Genomic DNA, 27005 nt, shown 5'->3' on the forward strand with positions numbered 1-27005 from the left:
AAGGGGACCAGAAAATTGTGTGTGGTGTTTCTCAGAATCATATTAACAAATATTATGGATGTTTACTTACATCGTTTTTTATAGATACCAACTTTGAATTGAATAGTTAGACATTGTTGCAATTAATTCTACCAGGATTACTCTTAAGGAATACATATACTGTAGTAAGGTACACAAAGTAGTCATAATTTTCATATTTGAAGTCTTTTCTACCCTACTTTGACCATCTGTTATTCTTCAGCCCAGTTTTGTGTATGTCCTGCCTATCCCTCATAAGCTATCCTATGACTTTGGCTAGTCTGAGGTACCTGACTTGTCTTGGAAAACTCAATCAGACATCTGATCTGAAAAGATGCTGCTGAATCTTTCCCTCTGTGAGTATGCGGTCTTGAAATCTACACGTGTAAATATATTCTGTGGGTTCTTCACTTCATGATATAGTTTATTTCACAATACTGATGCACCAATAATTTTTTTTTACTAAACCAATAATAATACTAAATAATTTGTTGTCATAACACTTAACTTGCATAATCATCATTTTACAAAATAAACGACAGACCTGGGCATACTTTGACATTGTCGTCCTTGATAAAACCACAGCTTTAAATAAAAGGTGCGCTGTCAGCTGCTGAGGTTTACAGGTTTTACTTATGGCAATCCATGGTGGATGCTGGTTATCTTCCTCTCCTGATGGCCATAGACATGAAACTGGATTTCCATTAAATGACATCTACTAGGGTATAGGCTGCACCCTGGATGGCCTGTGCCACGATGGACAGCTGTCTGTGCACCTGGTTCCAGTCCTTCTGGAGGCCGCTTGTCATAGCCTGATCAAAAGCATCGGCAAGCCCTGGGAAAGTCGGCACCCCGGACGTCCTGGAAGTCCAGATTACATGCCTGATAGGAAAAGTTGGGAAAGTCACATATTTAGGGTACAGCAGAATTATATTCTGGATAAGACTATTTAACTTGCTGCTGGGTTATTGTAACAGGAGGGAAATGGTATCAAACCTGTATCCATATTTGTCAGGGAATGCTTGAGGGTCTAGAAATGCCCGTTCCAGCAGCATGAGCTGGTCATTTATGCTCCGAGCCTTCAGAGGTCTGAGAAAGAAACATTTAATGATAATAAGACTTGCTGTACATCGCTGTACAAAAGAGTGTGAAAGGGTAGTGAAAGGTCATACTGACGATTCTTTTTTGAAGTTACTGTTCAGGATCAGTTCGTTCAATCTGTTGGTCGCTGCACGGAACTTGGCCACGGCGTTAGACAGCGGTTCTAGGATATAAAATGGGATTCACTGACACCAAGGTAATCCTTAACTAAGCCCAGAATTACTTCACTTTGATTTAAAACATTTCATTCTTTTATTTTCTTCAATATGTTTTGTTTATGGGTTCTCAGTTCTAATTGTGTCCTGTCTTGCATATTGTATTCTAATTCTTTGGAATTCTATGTAAAATAGGTTACCAAAGTTTAGCTGTGCATTGTCTTATACTGTAATATGAAAATAGGTCGAATGATTTGGATGTGGTCTCAGTCGGTTAAAGTTCAACGATTCAAGGATTCAAAAGCTTTATTATCATATGTATGAGTACAAGTACAATAAAATACTTGCTTGTGTACCTCCTGTCGATTGAAACTACATAACAATAAAACCAGGCTCACCCACAGAGATCTTCTTCTGTGCCAGAGTGCTACCAAAGTTCTTCAGTGCAGTATTTAGATATTGCTCCAGACTCTCTGCATAGTCCGTCGAATTAAAGGGCAGCAGGAGGCTATCAGACAAACGCAAGAGCACATTGCCTGCTGTCCTCGCCACGGTTTGGTGACTCGTGAATCCTGAGCCCAGGAGACAGACCGATGAGTCCACGCTCAACATCTAACCACAAAGCTTTCTGCTTATAATATTATATGTGGCAAAAGCATGCAGTTAAAACAAGGATATCCATTCTTCAAAACAGAATTTTCCAAAGGGATGGCCTAGTCTAGTTGATGATGGCTTCTATGAGTGGAATGTAGGTGGAAACTGGCAGAAAGTATCAATAACAGACATCCTTCTTCACAAGTGCAGACAAAACAAGATCTTGCAATGAATATGTAACCTCAGTCCTCACCTGGGTCAATGTACTTGGAGGCATAGTCAAAGGTGTCATAAGCTGTGTGATAAGCAGGGTAGGTCCGAGCATTTGTCTTACTCTATAATAAAACCAGAGATAGCAACTAAGACTCAGGAGCATAGAAAACCCAACAGATGCGGGGTAACCATTTTAACAGCTCTGTGTGCTACTAACCCTGTCATAGGCGTGTGAAATGTCCATTGAAGTTATACCCAGGAAGTGCATAAAAGCAGCATAGTCACTTCCTGCTCCTGTCAGAAAGCCCACACTGAAAAATCAAGAAATAAAGCTGATTAGCAATAAAGTCTTTAGTTGACAGATAATAAAAGAAGGCATAAAAATAATGGAAGATACGGACTTGGGAATGATGCCATGAGTCGGACTGGTACGGTTGGAGTATTGAATCCAGTTGTCATAGACTGATGTTGAGTCTTTATTTGGTATCTTTACCTGTGTAGACAAGATACTACTCTCAGATGGTACTCTCAGATTGTACTCTCAGATACTACTCTCAGATGGTACTCTCAGATTGTCTCCTGAATTGAAGAGAGTACCAAGGTTGATCATTTTTTTTAACAGGTATATGTTTGGTGCTATTTCTACCAGAAAATATATACAGTATTCTCAGATTGAGCAACCGCATTAAATGTGCTAATAAAAAAAAAATGCTGATTTCACAAAATTGATTCTTTTATTCTTAATTGAAAGTTTAATTTAATCAAATTTAAGTTGTTAGGACATTTTATTGCTGTAAATCAGCCTCAAGGCAGCTTGTTGTATATGTCAGTTGTATATGATATTTGTATAAATCACACATTTAGGTATAGAATAATTTGGTAACAATAAGAGAAATATTTATTATAGTGTTCAAGTGCTTTCAACTGGTGTGTTAGTGCTACAGTAGAACACACTGTATCTTGTAATTTGATAAAACCGTAGTTGTAAACCACCTTGTATAAAAGACAAGAAAAAAGATACTAATGGCACCTTAAAAATGGCAATCAGCTGTTGCAAAGCAAATGTGCCCTAGGATTGAGGGGAACGAGACTAATTTGATTTCTTCATGTAAAAAAAAAAAAGATCTCAGATGGCATTTGGATGGAGCACCTGCTTGGCAGCCGTGAGCACCAGGCTTTGGGCTGCTGGCGACGCCTGAGCTTGTAGGGTGGCATTGCCTGACAGCAAAACATCACATCACTCAACTGACAGGGGCTACCGAGCTCTGCCAGAGTTTACCGCGCAGGCATGCATTAAAAACAAAGTCAGTCATAAAATCTGCTGATATGATTACATTATCTTAAAGAAGTCAGCTATTGAGTCTCTAGTTTTTTATACTGTATAGTGCTATAAAAGTTAGTATTTAAGAAAATGTCAACCTCACCAAACACTGAAATGTCGACATTGATGTAGGCCACAGTACGGGCCCTCAGCTTGCTGTAATACTCCTGTGGGAAGGATTTTTTAAATTGTTTAAAAATGAGAATTCCCAGCCCTTTAATTTCATTTACATTGAGGAGACTATAAAGCAGAGGTACAATTTTAAAATGTGAATAACTCTGTAGCTGTATAGACTTGAGTCGATTACGTTTTTGCAATATTAATGTACCCATTTACAATTCCAGACAGATAACTGAAAATACAGCATTCTTCGATTTAGCCACATTTGACACGTTTTGAATTTTTCTATCATTATAACACCAGTAGTATCCTCTACAACACCTACAATAAATAACAAAAAATGTACCTCTGCATATTCAGTTGATCCAATAAGACCAAACTCTTCTGCACCCCAGCTCCCAAATATAATGGACCTGCGGGGCTTCCATCTCCCTGTCATATAGATCAGTACATGTCACACAGATCAGTACGTGTCACGTAGATCAGTACGTGTCACATAGATCAGTATGTGTCACATAGATCAGTACGTGTCCCACAGATCAGTATGTGTCACATAGATCAGTATGTCTCACATAGATCAGTATGTCTCACATAGATCAGTACGTGTCACGTAGATCAGTACGCTGCATATTCCACTCTTACCCAACAAATGATATTCTTTCTCAGTGAGTGAGGCATCATGATCCGTGGTTGGACAGGTATTTTACAAATGTCGTCCCGTCACATCGGAAATATAGCGCCCCATCATTTGCTCTGACGGCAGCCCTTACCTGCCTTCACCATCTTGCCAAGGACCCTTGTTATTTCCAGCATGACCGCTGTACCGCTGCTGGGATCAATAGCACCGTGCACCCAGCTGTCCCTGTGGTTTCCGTAGATGATGTACCTGTCTGAATGTCGGCATCCGTGCAGAAATGCATTGACATATGTTTCGGGCTGCTCCTACATGCAAACATGCTGAAGGTAATCGTATACTTTTATCAGCTCACCAGGCTCGACGCTGCCTCGAATAACACCCATGACATTGGAAGAGTTCCTGAGCTCACCCTTGTTGTAGATGTCCATCTGCACATCACTGGGAAATGGCAGCATTCATGAATGTACAGTTGCTTTACCGTTCTTGTAATTTGACAGGTGCTAATTGGCTGGTCTGGAGATTGCACTCCAAAAATAAGCCATGAAATCACATGATAGTTGTTTTCAGGATATTACTAGTTACTTAGATATGATCCATAAAATTATTATAATTATTATATTATATTATATTTTTGCAATTTTGTGTATTTAATATAATATGCACTGCAGTAATACGCGGTGCTGTGAAGGATTAGGCCACAAATAAGCATTATATGAACCACCTGCTTGCAAAGGATGACGTAGCTTTGAACCCTGGTCCTCCAAAATTGTATGTGCAATTGAATGCTCCTTGCCAGGTTTCTGGGGCCGGTGATCCATCTAATTCACTGTAGCAACCCAAAACAGATTATAATCGAGTCGTATATGAAAATATTACAAAGATAGGTATGTCTTGCTGTCTTCTTACTAAACAAAAATGCCATCAATCAATCAAAAATACTTTGCCTCAGGGCTGGCCCATCCTATAGACTACACAGATGATTGCCTAGGGCAGGGGTGGCCAATCTTAACCAGACAGGGCAGTTGTATATGTGGGATTTCACTGCAACTCCCTAATTAGATTATAGATTAGAGGACTGATTGGCTGCACACCTGGGTTTGAACAGCTGACATTAAGGTTTTTCCAAAAAGATTGACCCTTTGCGGATAAGATTGGCCCCCTCATGGTGTTGGCCGTCACTTGATTAGGCGGCGCAATAAAACAAGTGGAGAAAAATATCAGAATACACCATACAGACAAAAGTATTGGGACACAATTCTTAATCATTGAATTCCAGCCCTGCTTTGCCTAAAGAATATTGCAATACAAACAATTTGCATGAATTTGTAAATTATAATGGGTTATCACCAGTCCACACACCAGATTAAAGAATAGGCATCCAAAAACCCAATTGGTTGTGTCGGAATGGGTGGAATCCCTTTAATGTCAGATTCCGGAATTCTGTAAGTGTCCTCTGGAAGTAAAAGGAAAGAAAACCTTAAATACAAATGGCTCTAAATTACAGAGTACATCAAACACAAATATGTATTGTGCATTAAGGATTAATTTGCCCGACAGCATCACCTTTAGCAGCGAGATAAGGTGTCAGCAAGTCCCCAAAGTCAGAGCTGTAGGACCCTCTCTCAACCCCAGTTGGGGGCAAGTACCAGGAGTGGGGGTACGTCTGACTGGAATCAGACATTTTATTATCATTTATATCTTTGGGTTCGGTGTAGACCAGCACTCCGATAACTCCAAACAGGGCTCCATTGATAGCCTAAGAGGCAGATATGAGGTAACCTTGATCAAGTGAGCATGTCAGGCTCTTCACGTGGTTGAAGATGGCGTCGGTGGATGCATGAATGCAATGAAATTCTGAATATGCATAACACAGGCCTATACACAGTAATGTAGAAAAGACTGAACTGACTTACTTTTGCTTGTCTTCCAGCTCCTCCATATTTCACAATGGCGATAGTGTCGTTGAGATTTACAGTTTTGCTCAGAAGCGTGTAGTCCTCCATTGTACCATAATTGGCATACACAAGCTTTCCCTGTAATCCAGCATTAAAATAATCAGAACAATAAATGTAATCTATACACTTTCATTATCTGTACAGAAGGTGCAGAAGATTAAAATATAAAATGTTAAAATACCCATTTCATAGAAGTAGTCTGTTGCTTGGAAATTAATATAGTTTGATAAGTGTGCTTGAGCCTGTCTGAATTAAATGTAATACAATTGTGGATGAATCCTACCGCATAGGTGTAAATAACAGCTGTAACCCTGAAAGCACTGAGATACCTTTGCGTTGCCAGCAGGACTATAGGCTGCATATGGCTGGACCACTGCTGGGTCTTCCTGGTCAGGTGTATAAGGTTTCTCCTTCTCACTTACAGTAAAAATGGCAGTCCCATTTGGTGAAACTAAACAAAAAAAAAACATACAATATACAGCGACGGTACTACAATGAATGGTGTTGTAATTGACATGCAGGTAACATTTGACTTCTGGCAATAAGTGCAGTGATAAAGTTGCTTGTTCTTTTGTTAACCTGTAAAGTTACATTTTAACAACCTAAGTTAAGCTCCTTGTTTTATTTCATACCACCTGGGTCAATTTTTTCTTTCTTTCGATTATTTAAAACATTTTTCTGTATCAGGGACAGATGCCCTATTCTAGATCAATTTATGAGCTCCATATTCATTTACATGTTGAATTTAATACTTTTATATACCAACAATATATAAGGGCAGATAAAAATGAAAGTAATTATATTAGTCTAATATGTGATATTAATATTAATATTAATAATCTATATATTATTCTGTACACACCCACAGAGACTCTGTTTGGAGTTTTTTCATCGGGAAAGGACAGGAACACCATGTACTCCTCCCTCCAGGCATCATCTAGCCCACTGTCTGGGTCCTGCCATCTCTTCAACATGTATTTCACTGTTTCCTCATCTCCAGCTGTTGTGGCCATGTGAGGAACCTTGGTCAGCTGCCTGAGAAGATAACAAGGAACTGGGCAGGTGGCTTAAGAAGATCTCATTTTAAGAGAAAACACACATTTATGTTGTTTCAAAATATCATCCGTATTTGTTTATAATAGCATTTTGTGTGTCTGTTCATGCATACATATATAAGCTACTTATGCAGATAAGGGTCATGACCAGAATTTTAGCTGAAATTTCAATATAGCAAAGCTAGACATTAAAGGGAACATATTCATATTCCAGAGAAAATGTTAATTTACTGATACAAAATGAACTATTGTCCTATGCAAAAATTATAAGTAGTCAAAGAAAATCATCTTGTTGGTGTAAAATGATTATCTGTCAAAGTGTGTCAGTTTACATGTTTCAAAACCTCTCCTAAAATCACCCCAATATTTGCAGCAATCGTCCATTACCCCAGTGTATTTTTTTGACTTGACCACTACCCCACCATGTTGGGATAATCAATACCTCATTGAGTTATTTAACATCCATCCATCCATTATCTATACTGCTTTATCCATCTGGGTCGCGGGGGAGTTATTTAACAAATTAAGCTAATTGGTTAATTGAGCTGTTAGTGAAATTTAACAAATACATGAGGCTTGGGAACATCTTGCTATCCAACAAGGAAACGGTAAGTTTTTGGAGAACAAAAGAAATTCTTGTTTATTTTTTATTGTATTACTGTTTTTTCATAGCAAAAATATACTCCCTACCCAGATAAATATCCTTAAACATTTTCTTTTACTGCCTAAGATTTTACACAGTACTGTATTTTTTTCTCATGATTGAAAGAAATATATAAAAGAACTCATTTCCTTTGCAATGCAACATACAATATGATAAGCTCTCAAGTAACTTTCAGAGGAATCCATTCAAAACCTGCCACAAGAAACTTTGACATAACTTTAAATCAGTCATCATATCTGCCCAGGCTACCTGAGGTTCTCTTGTATCTGATTGTTGTCCACTTCTGCAAGGAACTGTGCAATGACGCTCTCATCCACATCCTGCACACATTCAGGAGATGTGCTGCCTTGCTTGATTCCAAAATGTCCCAGCAGTATTCCCACTGTGAGGGCCACTGCCCCCCCCAGCCCACATAGAAGCACCTTCTTTAGCATGGTTCTATCTTGGCTGTCAGAGAAAAAGTGAGAAATGTGTCAGTGATGTCATCGCTCTTTTACTGGAGAAAGTTTTTTTTTTTTGCTTGCGATATATCTTGATAAAAAGTTGCTTCATAATAGACTTCATTGGCTAATGATTTCTCAGGTTTGGGCTGTACTTTACCCCATTCAGGAATGCTTACAACAGCAGAATCCAGTTCTAGAAGGTCTATGGATACTAACTAGCAGGTTAATGCCACTGACATTTAATTGTTTGCAAAGGGCTTTATTGACCCAGTTTGGTATGTTCTGAGTAACTGAAAAAATATTTCTGAACATATAATAATTGGATGTAGAACCTGGTACCGATTCCATGTTCTGAAACTATAAAACATAATCCATTAAGGACTGGCATGAATTGGACTATACCGCACATGGCATAAATACCTGTGTATATAATATCCGTGATGTCTATGAATGTAAGCATGTCGCATTCTTATGTAGTGTCTAACATAGTGCCCCCCCACTGCGGTGCATGTCGCATTCTTATGTAGTGTCTAACATAGTGCCCCCCCACTGCGGTGCATGTCGCATTCTTATGTAGTGTCTAACATAGTGCCCCCCCACTGCGGTGTATGTCACATTCTTATGTAGTGTCTAACATAGTGCCCCCCCACTGCGGTGCATGTCGCATTCTTATGTAGTGCCTAACATAGTGCCCCCCCACTGCGGTGCATGTCGCATTCTTATGTAGTGCCTAACATAGTGCCCCCCCACTGCGGTGCATGTCGCATTCTTATGTAGTGCCTAACATAGTGCCCCCCCACTGCGGTGCATGTCGCATTCTTATGTAGTGTCTAACATAGTGCCCCCCCACTGCGGTGCATGTCGCATTCTTATGTAGTGTCTAACATAGTGCCCCCCCACTGCGGTGCATGTCGCATTCTTATGTAGTGTCTAACATAGTGCCCCCCCACTGCGGTGCATGTCGCATTCTTATGTAGTGTCTAACATAGTGCCCCCCCACTGCGGTGCATGTCGCATTCTTATGTAGTGCCTAACATAGTGCCCCCCCACTGCGGTGCATGTCGCATTCTTATGTAGTGTCTAACATAGTGCCCCCCCACTGCGGTGCATGTCGCATTCTTATGTAGTGCCTAACATAGTGCCCCCCCACTGCGGTGCATGTCGCACTCTTATGTAGTATCTAACATAGTGCCCCCCCACTGCGGTGCGTGTCGCACTCTTATGTAGTGTCTAACATAGTGCCCCCCCACTGCGGTGCATGTCGCATTCTTATGTAGTGCCTAACATAGTGCCCCCCCACTGCGGTGCATGTCGCATTCTTATGTAGTGTCTAACATAGTGCCCCCCCACTGCGGTGCATGTCGCATTCTTATGTAGTGCCTAACATAGTGCCCCCCCATTGCGGTGTGCTTACAATTTCAACAGCTGTCAGGGGACCACTACATTTTTGTTTATTCTAGACAGATATGTATGTTGCCAAATATAGTCTTTTCTCATGAATTTGATCATGTGTTCTTGCTAAAGGAGGCAAAAGATCAACACCTTGAACTTTTTACAGGCACCATAAAAGACAGATGAATATGTTGTGATTAGATTTTCAAGGTAAATGTTCAAGCTGAATGTCAGATTTCAGGATCTTATTCAATTTGAACAAGACTCTAAAACAGACCGTTTTGGAAGCCACCAAGAAAAGGACAAATTATGAAGACAATCAAGTAAGGTGCTAATGTCACATCGAAAGCACTTGGATATCGCTGGGTGAATTAATGTAGTCAAATGATAAATAAAAATGAAATTTGCCAGTAAATATGATTCAGTATGTTACTGCCAGGAACCAAGTTTAATCTTTATGATTAATTTTAACATTTCTGTATTTCTAACACACACCTGCACACATATGCTTATGTTTATCCTGTTTAGTTATTTAGCTAAACTGAATTTTAATTACAATGCGAGTCGATGGCCTTGGTAATGGAGAAAGCAAATATAAGCTTTATTGTTCATTGGCTTTGACCGCGAGTAGCAGGGGACCTTGGTGCAAAGCTTGCGTAGTTCAGCTTTGTTTGAGGAACTATTGTCAAGTGTCCAGTGCTTGGTTTAAGATGTGGATATGGATTCCTTGACAAACATGTCTGTGAAGAAGAGGCCAAACAAACTAGGAAAAATAGTCTTCCAGATTTAAACCTGAGTGGTGAGTTATTCTAAAAAAGGGCTGGTCTGTACACAAGTGTACATGGTACCAGAGCACCCTAGGCAAAAAGTTTAGTTACTGGGTCATCTGGCTTGTGTGTTTTGGTCTGTTCATTTGAGTGTCGAGCAGAACTATTAACCAATCACCCCTACAGACGTGGACAAATTTGTTGGCACCTTTCTACAAAAAAAACAAAAAAAAAACACAATTATCTCCAAAATAACCTGAAACTGATAAATGTTTAATGGTATCCCTTATTGTTTATTCCATAATTACCACAAATCAGACTGCTTTTGATTCAATTGAATATTTTATATAAATTAAACTAATGAAAATGGCATGGAAATATATATAAAAAAATACGATGGTACCCTTAATTTAATATTTTGTGGCACCACCTTTTGCAGCAATAATGGAAGCTATAATTCAAGTGAAAATGGTAGATTACCTAGATGTAAATAACATTATAAAGGATAGCCAACATGGATTTAGGAGAGGTAGATCCTGCTTAACGAATCTACTTGAGTTCTTTGAGGAAGCTACAAGGGAAATTGATCACAAAAAGGCCTATGATGTGATTTACTTAGATTTCCAGAAGGCCTTTGATGTTGTCCCCCACAAACGACTCTTGCTAAAGCTTAAAGCTGCAGGGATTTTAGGAACTGTGGCAGCTTGGATCAAAAACTGGCTAACTGACAGGAAGCAGCGAGTAGTTATTAGAGGCACAATGTCACAGTGGGCCTCCGTTCATAGTGGGGTACCGCAGGGTTCAATTTTAGGACCACTATTGTTCCTAATGTACATTAATGATATTGACACAAATACATACAGTAAACTGGTTAAATTTGCAGACGACACCAAGGTGGGCGGGGTAGCAGATACTAATCTAGCAGCAGAGAGGCTTCAACGGGATCTGGATTTAATTTGCGAATGGGCTGATACTTGGCAGATGAAATTTAACACAGATAAATGTAAGGTAATCCATGCAGGGAGCAGAAATATAAAGTACAGATTACGAGAAAGATCTCGGTATGTATGTTGATGCTTCCATGTCCCACTCTCGCCAGTGTGGGGAAGCAATAAAAAAGGCGAACAGAATGTTGGGTTATATCTCTAGATGTGTGGAGTTTAAGTCAAGGGAGGTGATGTTACACTTATATAATTCCTTGGTAAGACCCCACCTAGAATACTGTGTGCAGGTTTGGTCACCATACCTCAAGAAGGACATTGCTGCCTTAGAAAAGGTGCAACGAAGAGCTACGAGAATGATTCCTGGTCTTAGAGGAATGTCTTATGAGGAGAGGTTAGCGGAACTGAATCTGTTTAGCCTTGAGCAAAGGAGACTAAGGGGGGATATGATTCAGGTCTATAAGATTCTAATGGGTCTGGATGCTGTTCAGCCAAACGACTATTTCAATATTAGTCTGAATACTAGAACTCGTGGCCATAAGTGGAAATTAGTGGGAGAACATTTTAAAACAATTTTGAGGAAGCACTTCTTTACACAGCGTGTAGTTAGAGTATGGAATAGTCTTTCTGCTAGTGTAGTGGAAGCTAAAACCATGGGTTCCTTTAAATCAGAGCTAGATAAGATTTTAACAACTCTGACCTATTAGTTAAGTTCTCCCCAAACGAGCTTGATGGGCCGAATGGCCTCCTCTCGTTTGTAAATTTCTTATGTTCTTAATCACTGCCAACAAGCGATCTCTGTTCTTCACGATGAGACGTTTGCATTTGCCAACAGGTAGTCTGGCCCACTCTTCCTGAGCAAACTGCTCAAGCTGTCTCAGGTTTGAAGGGTGGCGTCTCCACACCGCAGTTTTCAGATCTTATAGGATTAAGATCAATTGACCAGCCAAAAAGCTTCAGTTGTGTCACATTGTCTCAAACTTTGAGGCTTGTCAACATGCATTTTGGCAAATTCCACTCTGGCTTTTTATGTTTTTCTGTCAGTAGTGGAGCCCTCCTGGGTCTTCTTCCATGGAGCCCATTATTGTTCAAAGTGCGACGAATGGTGCAATCAGAAAGTGACGTACCTTGACCTTGGAGCTCAGCTTGAATGGTTTTGGATGGTTTCCTTGACTCTTTTTCTACCATCTGCACTGTCCTTCTGGTCAACCTGGGGTTGCATTTTATGTTGTGTCCACGTCCTGAGAGGTTGGCTACAGTCCCATGAACTGTATACTTTTTAATAACATTGGCAACTGTGGTCACAGGAACATGAATCTGCTTGCAGATGGTCTTATAGCCTTTACCTTTAACATGGTTACCCACGATCTTCTTTCTGAGCTCCTCAGACAGCTCTCTCCTTTGCTGTCTCTGGTCCATGTGCAGTGCGGTGCACACAATGATACCAAGCAGCACAGTAGCATGTTCTTTCCCTTTATATGGGCTGAATGGCTGAGGAAAAGCTTGAAGGCACCTGTGATACTAATTAAGGTTAAACACTTAGTTTGAAACATGACTATAATGCAAAGACAAATAGTCTCTTTAGGGGTACCAACAAATCTGTCCATACTATTTTTGGTGAAATAAACAACAAATCATTTCTTTTTTACAACTTTACTGGTTTATCACATACTAAAGGGATGCAGGTATACATTAGACTATTGCTTTTAATTGAATCAATTTTCAGGAGAAATGAAGCATTGTTTCAATGAGGGTACCAACAAATTTGTCCACGTCTGTAAGAGCTGAGTTGGACTCTGCATGGGGGGAGGACTGTGTGACTGAAAAAAAATACTAATGTCTTTATTATTGAGTTTCCTGCCAGCTTCTAGCCAATGACATCAGGATGACTGAAGGTCATCAGCATGTTGGTACAAACACTTTCCATTGCTCAAAAAGCATGCATATCTGAAGGCCATGCCAGGAAAAGGACTGACATTAAATGATTCATATAATTATAATTGCTTTTTTATAGTAGCTGTTGGATTGGGGCTTAGCGCAGTTCAAAGATATTGGGTACATCATCACTGACTGGCTCTTGAACAACATACCACTTTGAATCTTTTCCAGTGATGTTCTGAGCTTCACTCGGCTTCTCCCTACTAGTGCAGATGCTGCATTAAGTCGCTTTTATCAGATGGTATCGAAGCTAATTTCTCTATCCAGATTCATAGAGAGACCAAGCATATTGCACTGTCAAACGTGCAAAAGATGCACCAAACTGAACACACAAACTTCGCCCACACAGTGACATAGTCAAGAGGGATAATTCTTATATATGCTGAATGCTCTAATTTGTAGATATTTTAATATACATCCATTCATTTCCTATAACTGCTTGTCCTGTTCAGGGTCACAGGGGGTCCAGAGCATATCTCGGAGACTACAGGTGCAAAACAAGGAACAACCCAGGCTGGGGTGCCATCCCATTGCAAGGCATACTTCACCTATAACAGTCAAATCAAAATCACAAGAAGAAAACAGGCAAGAACCCCGGAACCAGATGAGCAAAGAGGATGCTCAAATCCTCACAAATATTTTATGATACTGAAGTGGCCTTAGGCTACTTGGGAGATATGCAACAAGTGCATCTAATATTCAGATTTGGTCTGGCTGGGCCTGGTGTCAAGGAATGTTGGCTGGTGGCAGGTGTTACACTCATGTGACAGCTTCATTTTATATAATCTCTAAACATTTACATTTACATTGTATTATTTACAGTACCACTACCTACTGGTTTTTGCCTGGATCCATGGCAAGCAGCCCTGTGTTGACAAAGCTATTCAACACATGGATGAAATCCAATAATAAAATGTAGCCTACTGGTATACTTACTAGTCTGAACAATGCTAAAACTGTTCCTGTGACATCACTATTCGGCAGAATTTGAACACTGTACAGCCATGGTTTTGTGGCCAGCACAGTATGGTCGACCACAGGCACTGCCTCGATTAGCAGTTTTGTGACCCAGTGCCTCTGGACACTTTTCCTGTTGGCAGATAATGTTAAGCTGAAAGCTTTTGATTGTGCTTCAAACTACTAAACGTAAGACTTAATCGTGAGTCTGGTTGCTTTTAGGAGGTGTGGTACCTGAACACAGCATAGTAACCATGGCTGAAGATGTCAATCCAACATGTCCCTGTCCATCATCACGTCCGGCGTATGGCGAACCATCAAAGGTGTAGGCTGAGTCACAATCAACCAGGACAAAAAGCTTCATATTGTCCCTGATATACTGCCAAATACCCATCTGATATCTGAATGCATGACTTGCTCATTAGTTCTTGCATTGTATTTATGTACATCTTCATGGCTGCAACTTGGTACTTCTACTTATTGTCAGGCTGTGAAGAGACAAATAAAAATTTCATTGTATTTACTTAATACATATGACAATAAATCATCATTGGAGTTCTCTGCTAACAGAGTTCTCCATATCTTACTCTTCGTCACTCACCCAGGTCAATCCACCCTCTTTACAGAAACAACCAGGGTTTTTTTTAAGGAAGTTTTACGTGAACTACAAGTACTTGCAATATCCAAACATATAATAATCATGTTACTGATGTCTTTTCATAGATAACAAACCCAAGCACCTTGATATTCTGGATCCTTGTTCAGAGTAATTTTCCCCACAACAAAACTTACACAATGACCCATCTATGCGGTGGATAATTATCATTTTGGTGTGGGAGTTGTTTAAGGTAAAAGAGGCTGGAAGGGCAGTGCTGTATTCAGCAAGTGCTCCAGAACAGCCAGCAGAACACGCCAGCCTGGCCGCACTGGCGGCTTCCCCCAGTGAAAAGCACTGCGTGTGGATGTCCCAGACACACACGAGGAACCATTCTTCAACTTAAAGCTACTGGGCAAAAGGAATCTGGTATGACGTCAATACAGGAGACAAGTTTTATGGTCCATTAGGAAGCACAGCACTGGAAAAAGTCTAGAAATTTTACCCATGAATGTATCTGGAATTACACTTTTAAAGTGTGACAAGATGTTAGGCTGTTTTGCTTTTATCTGTATAATTAAAAAAATATTTCTGTACAATTGTCTGTTGTCAAAGTACAGAAAAACAATTTATAATTAAATAGCTACATTAAAAGTATATTCTTCACAGCAAACACAATTAAATAAAGCATGAATGATCAGGGTTTCACAGGGCAAGTACAAAAATGGGTCATAAAAAGATGATTAAAAATGCAAAAGTTACATCATTAAATACCAGCCATTATAAGAAAAAGAAATTTGTGCTGCATTTCAACCATAAAACATGTAGCAATATACACACAGGTACTGTATGTGACAGTAAACATACATCTACAGATGTAATACTAACATTGTCGACAAAAAAAATATAATATACAATCATCCAAAAAGAATGTTCAATTAACATTTTATTCATAGAAATATGTTAATTTTTCCACATTGCAAGTCTCAACGAGTTTAATTTGTTTTTAACAAAAGGTGTATACATATAAATCAATGATCACTGGCAGTATGACTTTTTCCACGAGTGGAGGCAGTATTTATACAGTAAATATGAATCCATTTTAGGTAGGACTAGTTAAAAAAAAAAAAAAAGAAGAAGAAAAAAAATAACCCGAGTTCAGATGTTTTCATTTTGTAGCATCAGTAATATTCCATAACAGCATATGCTGAAAAGGAAAAAAAACATAGGTAATCAGTTAAAAGAAAAGAAAAAAAAATGAATAAGGTTGTTTTGGGGGGAAAATTCAATGCCATTGGTCCGCTGACTGAGGTACACAGGAACGCTGCTGCAGCCCGACTCAGGTTTTTGCTTCCATGGTTTTAGTTAAATGCTTTCTGCTTTTCTGGCTTCCTGGCTTCAGGGTGCAGTCTGGTTATGTATACAGCAGGGGCAGCAATGCAGAGTGTCATGGATAAACAGGTCACACTCCACACAGAACGTGCTGCTGCAAACCGGACATGCAAACACCTGTGGAGCACACAGAAATAAGCAGAAGTGCACCGTCAAACAACCGACTGAAATCAATGCATGGCGTGCAGACGCTCCATACTGATGTTGAAAAAGGTATAATAATTACACTTTTGTCTTTCAGTTCCCCTTGGCATGCTTGACAGAACCTGAAATGAGTGAATAACAACAATTAGTTATAAAGATCATCAGTAAGTGTGTGTAATTAACATGAGTATTACTGAAGTGCCATAAGCTGACTGTACCTTTCCCCTTGGACATCCTCCAGGGGCATCTCTTGAAAGGCATCCATTGGGAAGAGGTGATGAAACGATCTTGCCAGGTGAGGAGCTGAAACCAAAGTCAGACCTGCGGGCAGAGCGCCCCCCGGGGATGTCACATTCCTGACAGAGCCACTCAGCTCCAAGCACTCCTAAGCCAGTCTGATAGCTGCTACCCCCACACTCTTCTGGGAGAATGTACAGGGTAATCGAGGCTCAACGGCACTTTATTTTCATTTAAATTATGAACTGCAGCAAGATATAGATATAATGTTTTATTCATCACAGATTTTAGTCCACAATTTGTGATCGGAGCTTTAGAACTGGCTTATAAAATAATTTGATGCAACCAATTAGACCAACACTTGCTAGTATTATATTTAAAGATTAAAATATTAAACTGCAATGGATTAGCAGCTTATACAGGTTGCCCCCCATCTTGTGCCCTGTACTTCCAGGGATACCCAATACTGGAAAACAGATAGAGATGGATGGATGGATGGATGGAGACTTATAACCGCACTGCTACATCCTCTGAGAGGACGGCAGCTGCCTCTCATCCTAGCGGCGGCTTCTAGACGTACCGCAGACCTTGCACTCCACAGGCAGCTCTGTGTACTTTGCACGGCACTGAGGGCAGTAGTACCCCCCCAGGGTCAAGCCAGGACCACCGTTGCTATCAAGGTGCCTGCAAAGAGATGTGTCATCTTCATTAGCCCCGGAAAGATGTAGACTTGAATCCTACTGACTTAGCATCCCCTACTGATGAAATGTAAAATTTGCCCTATATACACTGCTCAAAAAAATTAAAGGAACACTTTTTAAACAGAGTATAGCATCAGGTCAGATAAACTTCTGGGATACTGATCTGGTCAGTTACGTAGCAGAGGGGGTTGTTAATCAGTTTCAGTTGTTTTGGTGTTAATGAAATTAACAACAGGTGCACTAGAGGGGCAGCAATGAGACGACCCCCGAAACAGGAATAGTTTAACAGGCGGAGGCCACTGACATTTTTCCCTCTTCATCTTTTCTGACTGTTTTCACTAGTTTTTCATTTGGCGACCGGCAGTATCACTACTGGTAGCATGACATTATGGGACATTATGTTTCGGTCCATCCGACGCCACCAGGTTGCACCTCAGGCTGTCCAGGAGCTCCGTGATGCCCTGGTCCAGATCTGGGAGGAGATCCCCCAGGACACCATCCGTCGTCTCATTAGGAGCAGCCCCGACGTTGTCAGGCATGCATACAAGCACGTGGGAACCATACAAACTACTGAGTATGATTTTGAGTTGCTGCAATGAAATTTCGGCAAAATGGATGAGCCTGCCGTATAATTTTTTCACTTTGATTTTCAGGATGTCTGAATTCAGCCCTCTGCACGTTGATCATGTTCATTTCCATCAAACGATGTGGCATACTTTCATTCCTAACACATTACCCAGTAAATATCAGTATAGATATCCAGCATGATTTTTTTCCCCATTGAGATCTGATGTGTTTCCAAAGTGTTCCTTTAATTTTTTTGAGCCGTGTATATAAGGAGGGTAGTGGAAAATCTGGCTGGTTTTTAGCAGTGTACTCTCTTCAGTCAACACTGATATTTCAATGCATTTAACAAGCTGACAGGAATATTAAACTGAGTTTCAGTGTTTGGATGAATGAATGAAAGAATGAACAAAGACAAATGAACATTTCAATGAATAAAGGAACAAACAAAAATAGAGAAATTTATATCGATTAATACACTGCGGCTTGCCTTCCACAACAGCAAATATGAAAACCAACTGAATGAATACTCACGACATACTAAAGGAAGGTTTGGAATCCTGATCAGAGACAGAGGCTATGGTATGTTGGGGGAATCCTGGTAAAAGAAGAGAATGTTTCCTTATTGGCACTGCATCACATAGAGAGAAACATCTTATAATCAAACAAATAAATAAAGAAAGACTACCATCCCCCGCCAGAGACATTTCACAAAGTAATTTAAAGGGGCAGTTCATCCCATTCTTCTCTGAAACATAAACTGGACCAAACGGCATTTTTTCTGCAGTGATTAAAGCGCCAAAAGATACTCGAAAAATTCAACAACAATGTCTCTTACCAGAAATCATGACCAGGTTACTCATGATAATCCTCAGACTTAGTAATGAGCAGCTTAATGTTGGAACTATTTTCCTCTACCAAACTCCACACACCAATCATATCACTGTGCAGAAGATACGAGCATGGGTACCCCGGCGATATCTTCTGTGCAGTGATATGACTGTTGTGTGGAGTTCGGTAGAAGAAAATAGTTCCAACATTTTTACGGCTGATATCTCCAAAACTAGCCAACTCCCAGCAGAACAACCTACATAGATAGATAGTATTAAAGCCCATCTAAAAGATATCTTTTTTCAGTTTTGGGGTGAACTGCCCCTTTAAAACTGCCCCTAACTCCTCACTCCCAGTTAGACCTATAGTGTGAGGTGTAGAGCTGGGTGGGGATCGGTGCCATTGGCTTTGGATAAACTGAATTGACAGTGCTGTCACTCTAGCTTCACAATCGCTTGTGGGATTGGAGTGCTGTCATTTCAGGGACTCCCCATGCCTGCATTCCCACCTGCCTCTCCCTCCTACTTATGCTGCCATAGCCAAATCTGCCAGAGCTTGCACACTGCACTTCATATTGCACTCACCTAACTTTTAGCACTGCCTATAGTCTCTCCTACTCTGACTGGTTGCATATTTTATTTCCCATACTCCTCCTGGGGGAGAGCTGCCTGGAGACCTCAATCTATCAAGATATCCAGCACACCCTGCAACATGTGACGTCGCCACTACCAATGACGTCCGTGCATCCAGCTCGCCGTTCTGCCTGTGTCATCTTCCATGTATGACCCGCTCCCTGCCTTCTGGTTGCCTGGTGATTGGAGGGAGTGTTGGCACCGGCTTGCCATCTCCCCCCTGCTCCCCGTTTGTGTCTCAAAATTTACTGTATTTGACTCTCCCTGCCGGCCCCTGGAGGATGGGCTCCCCCTTTGAGTCTGGTCCCTCCCAAGGTTTCTTCCTTCTGGGGAGTTTTTCCTTGCCACTGTCGCCTATGGCTTACTCACTGGGGGCTTTGGGTGGGGATGCTGTAAAGCGCTTTGGGACAATGTAATGTTGTGATAATGCGCTATACAAAAATAAATTTGTTGTTTGTTTGTAAAAAAGGAAACTGGAGTCAAAGAATGGCAGTGTAACATAATTACACCATCTGTCTAGAGCAGGGGTCATCAACCTTTTTGAAACAGAGCTACTTCACAGGTACTGAGCCATACGAAGGGCTACCAGTTTGAAACTGCTTATCTAACCTTCATGTATAATAAACATGTTTTAAATGTCATTTTCAAATCTATATAAATGCAAATGTGATTAAAGAAAAATAGCAACAGGATAAAATTAAATTTTAGACGCTGCTCAGTGGCGAGTTGTGCTATTTTTAGAACAGGTCCGCGGGCGAGTCGTGTGGTCCTTGGGGGCATCCTGGTGCCCACGGGCACCATATTGGTGACCCCTGGTCTAGAGTATCAGCTGGCAAAGGAAGACCAATGATTCCTGATGGTCGTGGGTCTCCAGGGGCTCTGACGTACCCATGCGAATAAGAGAGCACTCAGAGGAGGAGCTGGCAGGCGGCGGCTTGACGTGGAACGTCAGAAGCTCACGGAAGTGACTCTCATCCAGAATCACATGGTAAGTTCCTAGGGACAGGAACAAGGAGGGGAACATGATGAAATGTATGAAAATGTTTAATTATAATTAAAAGTGCTAATACAATCATACAACGAAGACTATTTAAAGAGAGTCACTAGCAAAGAGAGCTAAAGAAACATAGTGTGGATTATATGATCACCTCCTGTCTCCCGCGTCAGGATAGTGCAGACACGCACTTCTGCTGACAGCCCGATCACAGACACCCGAATCTTCAGCCCCTTTAGTGTCTAGGAAAGACAGTAGTGCTTTTTACCCACCTATCCATCACAGGGAGAATAACTCTGGTCACACAAAGCAGACACAAAATATCACATGTCGAAGGGCTGCACAGTATCTTCATGTGATTTTTTTTTTTTACAATAAATATTGTGGTATTTATAAAACGAAAAAATGAGTTGAAAATTCATCCAAAATAAACTATACCCAAACAGATCTCGTTACTGTCCACCAACAGAGCTGGCGGTGTTGACATGATTTATGCTGACAAATCACTTGCTTTTTGCTCAATACCCTCTCCATGAAATCCAAAACATACGATGATTAAATGTTTCAGTGCCATTTCTTATTTGCTTTTATCCTCCTCACTTGCTTTCGTTAAACTTCTCACAAACACGCCACACTGTCTGAGTGGGTCTGGCAGTTGATGAATATGAGCACATGCAAAAGCAGCAGCAGTAAACTTTACACTGATTTTAAACAAAAATATATTAGATAATCTTGAAAAGGAACAATCATTAAAATTGCAAACTTGCCAAGTTCTTAGCACAACAATTATGAAAACAATTAAAACTAAAAAAAAGTGTGTATTCAGAGATTTGAATCCACAAATTTGCAACTGTGGCATCCTTAACTATAAGCTGACTCAGACAGGCATGTAGCTATGTAGTAAAAATACAGATTTAAACCCACCCCAAATATGTTTGACCCCTGACCAGGCACATAGCCAGATAGTAAAATAATGATTTTGAACCCTCCTTGAAATTAGCCAAATCCCTCCCTTAAAAACATTTTATCCTAATTCTCTTCACAGTGACTTTGTGGCCTTTACAGCACAGCTTTTTAAATGAAAAACAGACAAAGCACTTACCTTGATCAACTCATAGATGTTGGCTGGATCGCAGGTGGTGAGACTGCTGAAAATTACAAGCACTTCCCTACTTGTGTGACCAGGCATGTGTCTACAGGAGAAAAGCAGGACTCAAACCCAGTAAAACTCACTCTTGCAGCTCCTGCCGCCAAAACTAGTATGGGCTGATTGCATGATCATGAACATGAGTCACAAACCAAAACCGGGCTGAAGCTGACGTACTTGAGCGTCTGCATAGCCAGGTTCAGGGAGTTGTAGAGGGAGGGTTCCCCAGCACAAGGGGTGTCCACGGCTTTTTTAAAGGCAGAAATGTGCTTCTTCGGGTTACCTGTCAACACAACCATGTTTTCAGAGCAAACACATCTGTTCATGTTTGAGACATTTAGTATTAACTACTAAAAGTAATAACATTACAATAATATTCAACAACAAAAGGTTACACTATGCAAAAGAATTTTGATTGCATGATTACGTCCTACTATGGACAAAAATAAGCTTGCATATAGTGTTCTAATAAATTCACGTGCAGTGAACGTAACAGACCTACACTGCACCTACCAGCCAGATCTGTCAGTTTCTCAGCTCTCTTGTTCCTGGTAGTGATGATCCCTATCTGAAATACATAACGTAGTGGCGTTTGACATTTCAGAGCTGCTCTGCATGTAAATATGAATGAAAAGTCTGCTGGCCATTCTTTTCAAAACATGTACCTGACTGATGGGATTCTGATCAAAGTATTCATCAACAAAGTATTCCATCAGCTGTGGGTGAACAGAAGTCAACGGTAAGAAAACAATGTCTAAAATGCTACACAGCGAATGCACAGTGCAATGCAGGCATGTCACTAACCTTTAGAGTTGAGGTCAGTCTGTTGGGCTTCAGGTCCTGGTCCTCCATTGTCCTTGAAGTATCAATCACCACAAACATGTGGCGCATCTGAAGCACAAAAAAAAAACACCCACATTTATGAGTACATTTTTCTAGATTCCATACATTTTTCAGAACTCTAAACAAGACAGTCATGCCGGATGCACTCAGAAGAACAGTGTAACGTTAATTAAGAATTTGGAAACTGTAGGGCTGCACTGAACAAGACCATACTGCCGCTCACCATCCCCAGCCGCACTTTTCCATAGCTCTCGAAAACTCTAGGAAGAAAAACATGACAGACAAGGATGTCAGAACAAGTGAGCATTTTCCAAATGTTTATCAAGAAATTAAATCAACACAGTTAACTGTATGGAGTACATATTATATACAGAATAATCCTCTCAGTACTTCAGTATAGGGCTGGGCAATTAATCAAAACTGACATTCAGAACCTCTAACTGACGAAATCTTGTCCATGTCGGTTACTTCGTTTTTTTTTTATTCATTCTAATACCCCCCAGTGTGTGTTCATGTACTGCCCCCTTAACACACGTGGTACTGTAGTATGTTTTGTCACGTGACTCCACCCTGTCCAGCCTGCGACATGGAAGTAGCATGGAGGCGCACTGACTGAAACACCGAGCTGACTGAGCATCTCAAGCAGCTTGTGCCACAGAAAAGGGCCGTGTTCATCGTTTGGACACATTGTGGCTTTAGTGAAGACAACACCGACCAAAAAGGTCAAATATAAACACTGCGGAAAGACATTTTCAGATACCAAAGGTAATACAGTAAAATCCTGTTATAATGGACTCGCTTATAACGGAATATCATATATAACGGACGAGGTCCGCTGATCCCGGCCGTGCGCCTTTAAGAATATGCAGAAAAAGCATCGGATACAGCGGACTCGCATGTAACGGAATTTCGCTTATAACGCACAAACAATTTGGTCCCCAGGGCCGATTTTAGCTGTAGTTTTGTACGGACATGCAGGATCCGCCTACAAGGCACGTGGTGTGCCGGTGTTATGCTGAAAAAGGCATCACTGCCGTAGAATGCATGCCTGTCTCTAAATGACCGATTGGTCGCTGATCTGACACGAGTTGAGCTACTTTGTCGAGTTAGGCTACCGTTTTGCTAATCGATAGCCCTAACCCTAATCCCCAAAAAAAACCCTAAAAACTCAACTCGTCAGAACACCGGCATGCATTCTACGGCAGGGATGCCTTTTTCGACATAACACCGGTGATATCCAGCACGGGAAACGTAGTCAGGATTATTAATTGTTACGCATCTGCTCAGGTAAAGTTGGATTACTACATGTACAATATAATAATCTATACCACAGGTGTGTCTGCTGGGGTGTGGCATGAGTAAATAGTGTCCTGTAGTTGTGTTCTGGCCATACAGCAACTCTGGATATTACGGACTTTGGAAATAACAGACTTTTGCCAGATCCCTTGAAGTCCGTTAGAAGTGGTTTCAACACTAGCAATATTTAAAATACAGTGGAAACTGATTATAGTGATCATGGTTATAGTGATCAACCGCCTATATATATATCAAAAAGCTTGGGACAGAATCATTCCTGTACAAATACTGTCTAAATAATTTGTTTACAGCAATCAAGCAGTCCATTCACAGTGTACATTTAGGTTCTTTGATACATAGCATATGGAAAAAAAATTTATTACTTTGCCTTGCGGTAACCCATCTGCTTCTGGCTAGCTACCTGAGGCTAATGCTGCATGTACAGAAAACATGACGGGAAAAAGAAGTAATTTTCTCTCAATTTTGAATATAGACTCATCAAAGTTAATGATAACGTGACCAAAAACAAGCCAACGAGAGGCTATATCGAAACTAAAATGAGCTATATTTTATGTACAGTACTGTACTGTATAATAGAGCATTTGAATTATACACAGTTCAGTCATTTAATGTGTGCAGTACTGTAACTTGAAAAGTGTTTGAAACTGCACTACTGTATCTTGAAAGTCAATAAAATTCAGTAAATAGTGATGCTGTCTGTTTTATTACCTTATATCAATGTAATAAATGTATAAATATCAATTAGATGGTAATCTGCCTGAGACATAAGGAAAGAAATCAGTTATAATGATCATCCACTTATAGTGATCAAGTTCACCCAGACAGACATGATCACTAAAAACAGTTTTGTTTTTGTTTTTTTGTTTTTTTTTTTTACAAGAAATGCACAGTATTTTTTTCTACTTTTTTGGGGAATTTGCCTTTTACATTAAAACTAAAATGTGACCTTTTTCATGAGTGATTTGTGCTTTGGTTTCAGTTGTTTGAAATATTCCATAAATAGCCATAAATGGTTCATCTGTGTGTGTTTCCTGCAATTATTTTAACTCATAAAGGTAAGATATACGGTCTTTCATTAGAAAAAATATCCCAGTTTTAAAAGTTGATTGTATTTGCAGTACAAACCTTGTCAATGAAATATGAGGGCAAAAAAAACAAAACAAAATAACTTCAGTACATAGTACCTCACTGTGTTATTTGACATTTGTCATTTTCTATGCTGACAATATTATAGCTGCTAAATGGTATTTTGTTGTTTTTTTTTTATATATATATAGAAAACAATGACAATCCGTGTGTAAAAGTGAAGGCAGATGACTGACTTACTAGATGGTCAACCAGACAGTGTGTTTGGTAATAAATCTACCTACCTCTTCCTTTTGGCCTTGAAAACGATGTCCTCCACTGTAGCCTTAAGTGATCCAGTCTCATCCTCCTTGAGCACCTCCCTGTACAACAACCCCAGACACTATTATAACTGCTATCAACATAACGACAAACCAATGCATTCTTCATGTAACTTTTACATAGCAACTATGCGTACGGGCAACAATTCACTAACATATACATGCATAAAGTCTATAAAACTAAAGAGATGTGGCTAAAATAACAAATAGATATTTTAAAAGAACAAACGTTAAGGAGTTTCACACCAAATTAATAGTCCATTTCAAATAAGCATAAAACACTAAAAGGAATATAACACGATGTATTTCATTTACCATGTCCGCTCATAGCCACCTTCCCAACGTTTAGCTCTTTCGGGTTCTTCGTCCATTTCGTTAGATTAGCTAAATCCACTAAGAATCAGGCACTTAAAGGGAATTATTCTTACGTTACAATATAATTTTTTTTTAATCACATATTGCAACTCTCAGTACGTCAGTAAACAAATCCTTGCAAATATAGTTCGCTATATTCTACATATACTCAAGCTATCAAAATGCCAACAAGACTGTTATTTTAATGACTGAAACCAGTTATTAGCTATTAACAGATCCAGACCACATTCACAAAAGAATCCGCATACTACAAAGAAATTCTGCAAAGCGACTTTGCAAGCATACCCAACGCACCTATAGAAGCATAAAAAAATAGTCGTTTGAAATCTGGCCACGTTATTGCTTGCTACCATACATATTTTTAAGTTCAATGAACATCGCCAACTTCTGTACGCACTAGCAAACTGCTGTGGGGCTGCCGGGCTGTCAGGCGGCCTGCGTTACATTAAAATGTGTCCCCCTGCCTACAAGGCACATAACAATAATTCCGAGTTGTCGGTGTTTATCACTGTCCCAACCCATCACAAATCGCCTTGGATAAATAAATGTAACTGATTTATTACTCAGAAATACACATGGAATTTGCAGTGAATATTTTTGAAATTATTATTATTAATAAAATAAAAATATGAATAACCCTATTGTTATGTTAATAGGCTATTATCGCCATATAGCCTAATAACACGCATGTGTTTATATGTGCGATTCCGTATCGGGTGTAATGAGATGTTTCTTCATTTGCCATTTGCACAAGTACAAACACAGGTTTATTGGAATGCTTCTCTTCGCCACACCCCATCTTGCTTTACATGAGACAAACATGCATGTGAAAGGAAGACTGTCGGTAGGGTGACTCGATAATCCGCGTTGAGGAGGACACTGCTTCAGGTTTTACAAACCGCCTTAAAACTGAAAGGCTCCTGTGTTTGACTAAATAGTTAAGCTCTTCTTGTGCTTTGACTGGTTTGATTCCTTGATTGAAAGACTCATCCAGCTGTTTCACATTAATATTAGTAACACGTACAGGAAGACTGACCAGTCAGCACACGGCAAGAACTCGGCGCTTAAGTGTAATCCAGTGGCCTGTACTACGAAGCGGGGTTACTGGCTTATCGGGGTAACTTGTCGGATTTAAGGTACCACAGTTTAAATAGACTTCATATTCGTTCGCTTACATTTTGCCCAGACTACCTTAAATCCGATAAGTTACCCCGATAAGCCAGTAACCCCGCTTCGTAGTACAGGCCCCATTTCCTTTTAATTGAAATTGTAGTTTACAAATACTGTCCTAGCTCAAAATGTCCTCCCTGACACGGATGATCTGGTCATCCTGATGATCCTGAGGACACAGCTCAGGGTTTAACAAGTGTGAACCTGACTTGTTCTATTTGCTGCCGTGGATAGTGGACATATTTTTATTAGGTTATATAAAGTTGCACATATTCCCTGTGTATAGGAAATTTGAATATAGCATTGTAATATGCTAGTTTCAGTTCTCAACAATTAAATTGATATCTTTAAAGCAGCTTCGGAAATGTAAGAATCGGGCTAGTATC

General features: G+C 40.1%; 2 protein-coding genes across 4 annotated transcripts; both read right to left on the reverse strand.

Annotated features, from left to right (window-relative positions):
• Positions 1-421: 421 nt before the first annotated feature.
• naaladl1 (N-acetylated alpha-linked acidic dipeptidase like 1) lies at positions 422-8316 on the reverse strand. Its single transcript, XM_023824038.2, has 19 exons — positions 8083-8316; positions 6977-7149; positions 6444-6565; positions 6073-6192; positions 5723-5915; positions 5519-5612; positions 4881-4985; positions 4512-4597; positions 4293-4412; positions 3869-3954; positions 3506-3569; positions 3232-3299; positions 2483-2574; positions 2299-2392; positions 2122-2203; positions 1673-1846; positions 1195-1282; positions 1015-1107; positions 422-900 (listed from the first exon to the last, which is right to left on the reverse strand). Exons 1-19 carry the CDS (start codon positions 8265-8267, stop codon positions 723-725), a joined length of 2217 nt encoding a protein of 738 aa, XP_023679806.2. The 5' UTR covers positions 8268-8316; the 3' UTR covers positions 422-722.
• A 7190-nt stretch (positions 8317-15506) lies between these two features.
• gtf2h2 (general transcription factor IIH, polypeptide 2) lies at positions 15507-25960 on the reverse strand. 3 transcript variants are annotated; one of them, XM_023824002.2, is made up of 16 exons: positions 25744-25956; positions 25390-25481; positions 25039-25116; positions 22575-22611; positions 22313-22399; positions 22174-22224; positions 22022-22076; positions 21686-21791; positions 21464-21554; positions 20516-20603; positions 20256-20363; positions 18439-18502; positions 17220-17323; positions 16621-16723; positions 16485-16524; positions 15507-16375 (listed from the first exon to the last, which is right to left on the reverse strand). In XM_023824002.2, the coding sequence occupies exons 2-16, from the start codon at positions 25443-25445 to the stop codon at positions 16265-16267; spliced, it is 1179 nt and encodes a 392-aa protein (XP_023679770.2). In that variant the 5' UTR covers positions 25446-25481; positions 25744-25956; the 3' UTR covers positions 15507-16264. The 3 variants fall into 3 exon arrangements, 2 of the variants coding, with proteins under 2 accessions (XP_023679770.2, XP_023679771.2); XM_023824003.2 differs by having other exon boundaries at positions 25847-25954; XR_011989234.1 differs by lacking the exons at positions 15507-16375; positions 16485-16524 and having other exon boundaries at positions 16625-16723; positions 18446-18502; positions 25744-25960.
• Positions 25961-27005: the final 1045 nt, after the last annotated feature.

The sequence above is a fragment of the Paramormyrops kingsleyae genome, chromosome 2 (genome assembly GCF_048594095.1).
Source record: "Paramormyrops kingsleyae isolate MSU_618 chromosome 2, PKINGS_0.4, whole genome shotgun sequence".
In the NCBI taxonomy this organism is placed as follows: domain Eukaryota; kingdom Metazoa; phylum Chordata; class Actinopteri; order Osteoglossiformes; family Mormyridae; genus Paramormyrops; species Paramormyrops kingsleyae.

Coding starts and splice junctions, on each gene's coding strand:
- naaladl1 (XM_023824038.2), bottom strand. CDS start 8,267: ATGCTAAAGAAGGTGCTTCTATGTGGGCTGGGGGGGGCAGTGGCCCTC. Junction 5,613..5,722: donor ACCTTATCTCGCTGCTAAAG/GTGATGCTGTCG, acceptor TTTTACTTCCAG/AGGACACTTACAGAATTCCG. Junction 1,108..1,194: donor AGTAACTTCAAAAAAGAATC/GTCAGTATGACC, acceptor TTTCTTTCTCAG/ACCTCTGAAGGCTCGGAGCA.
- gtf2h2 (XM_023824002.2), bottom strand. CDS start 25,445: ATGGACGAAGAACCCGAAAGAGCTAAACGTTGGGAAGGTGGCTATGAG. Junction 22,077..22,173: donor ATCAGAATCCCATCAGTCAG/GTACATGTTTTG, acceptor TATGTATTTCAG/ATAGGGATCATCACTACCAG. Junction 17,324..18,438: donor AAACCTTCCTTTAGTATGTC/GTGAGTATTCAT, acceptor ATCTCTTTGCAG/GCACCTTGATAGCAACGGTG.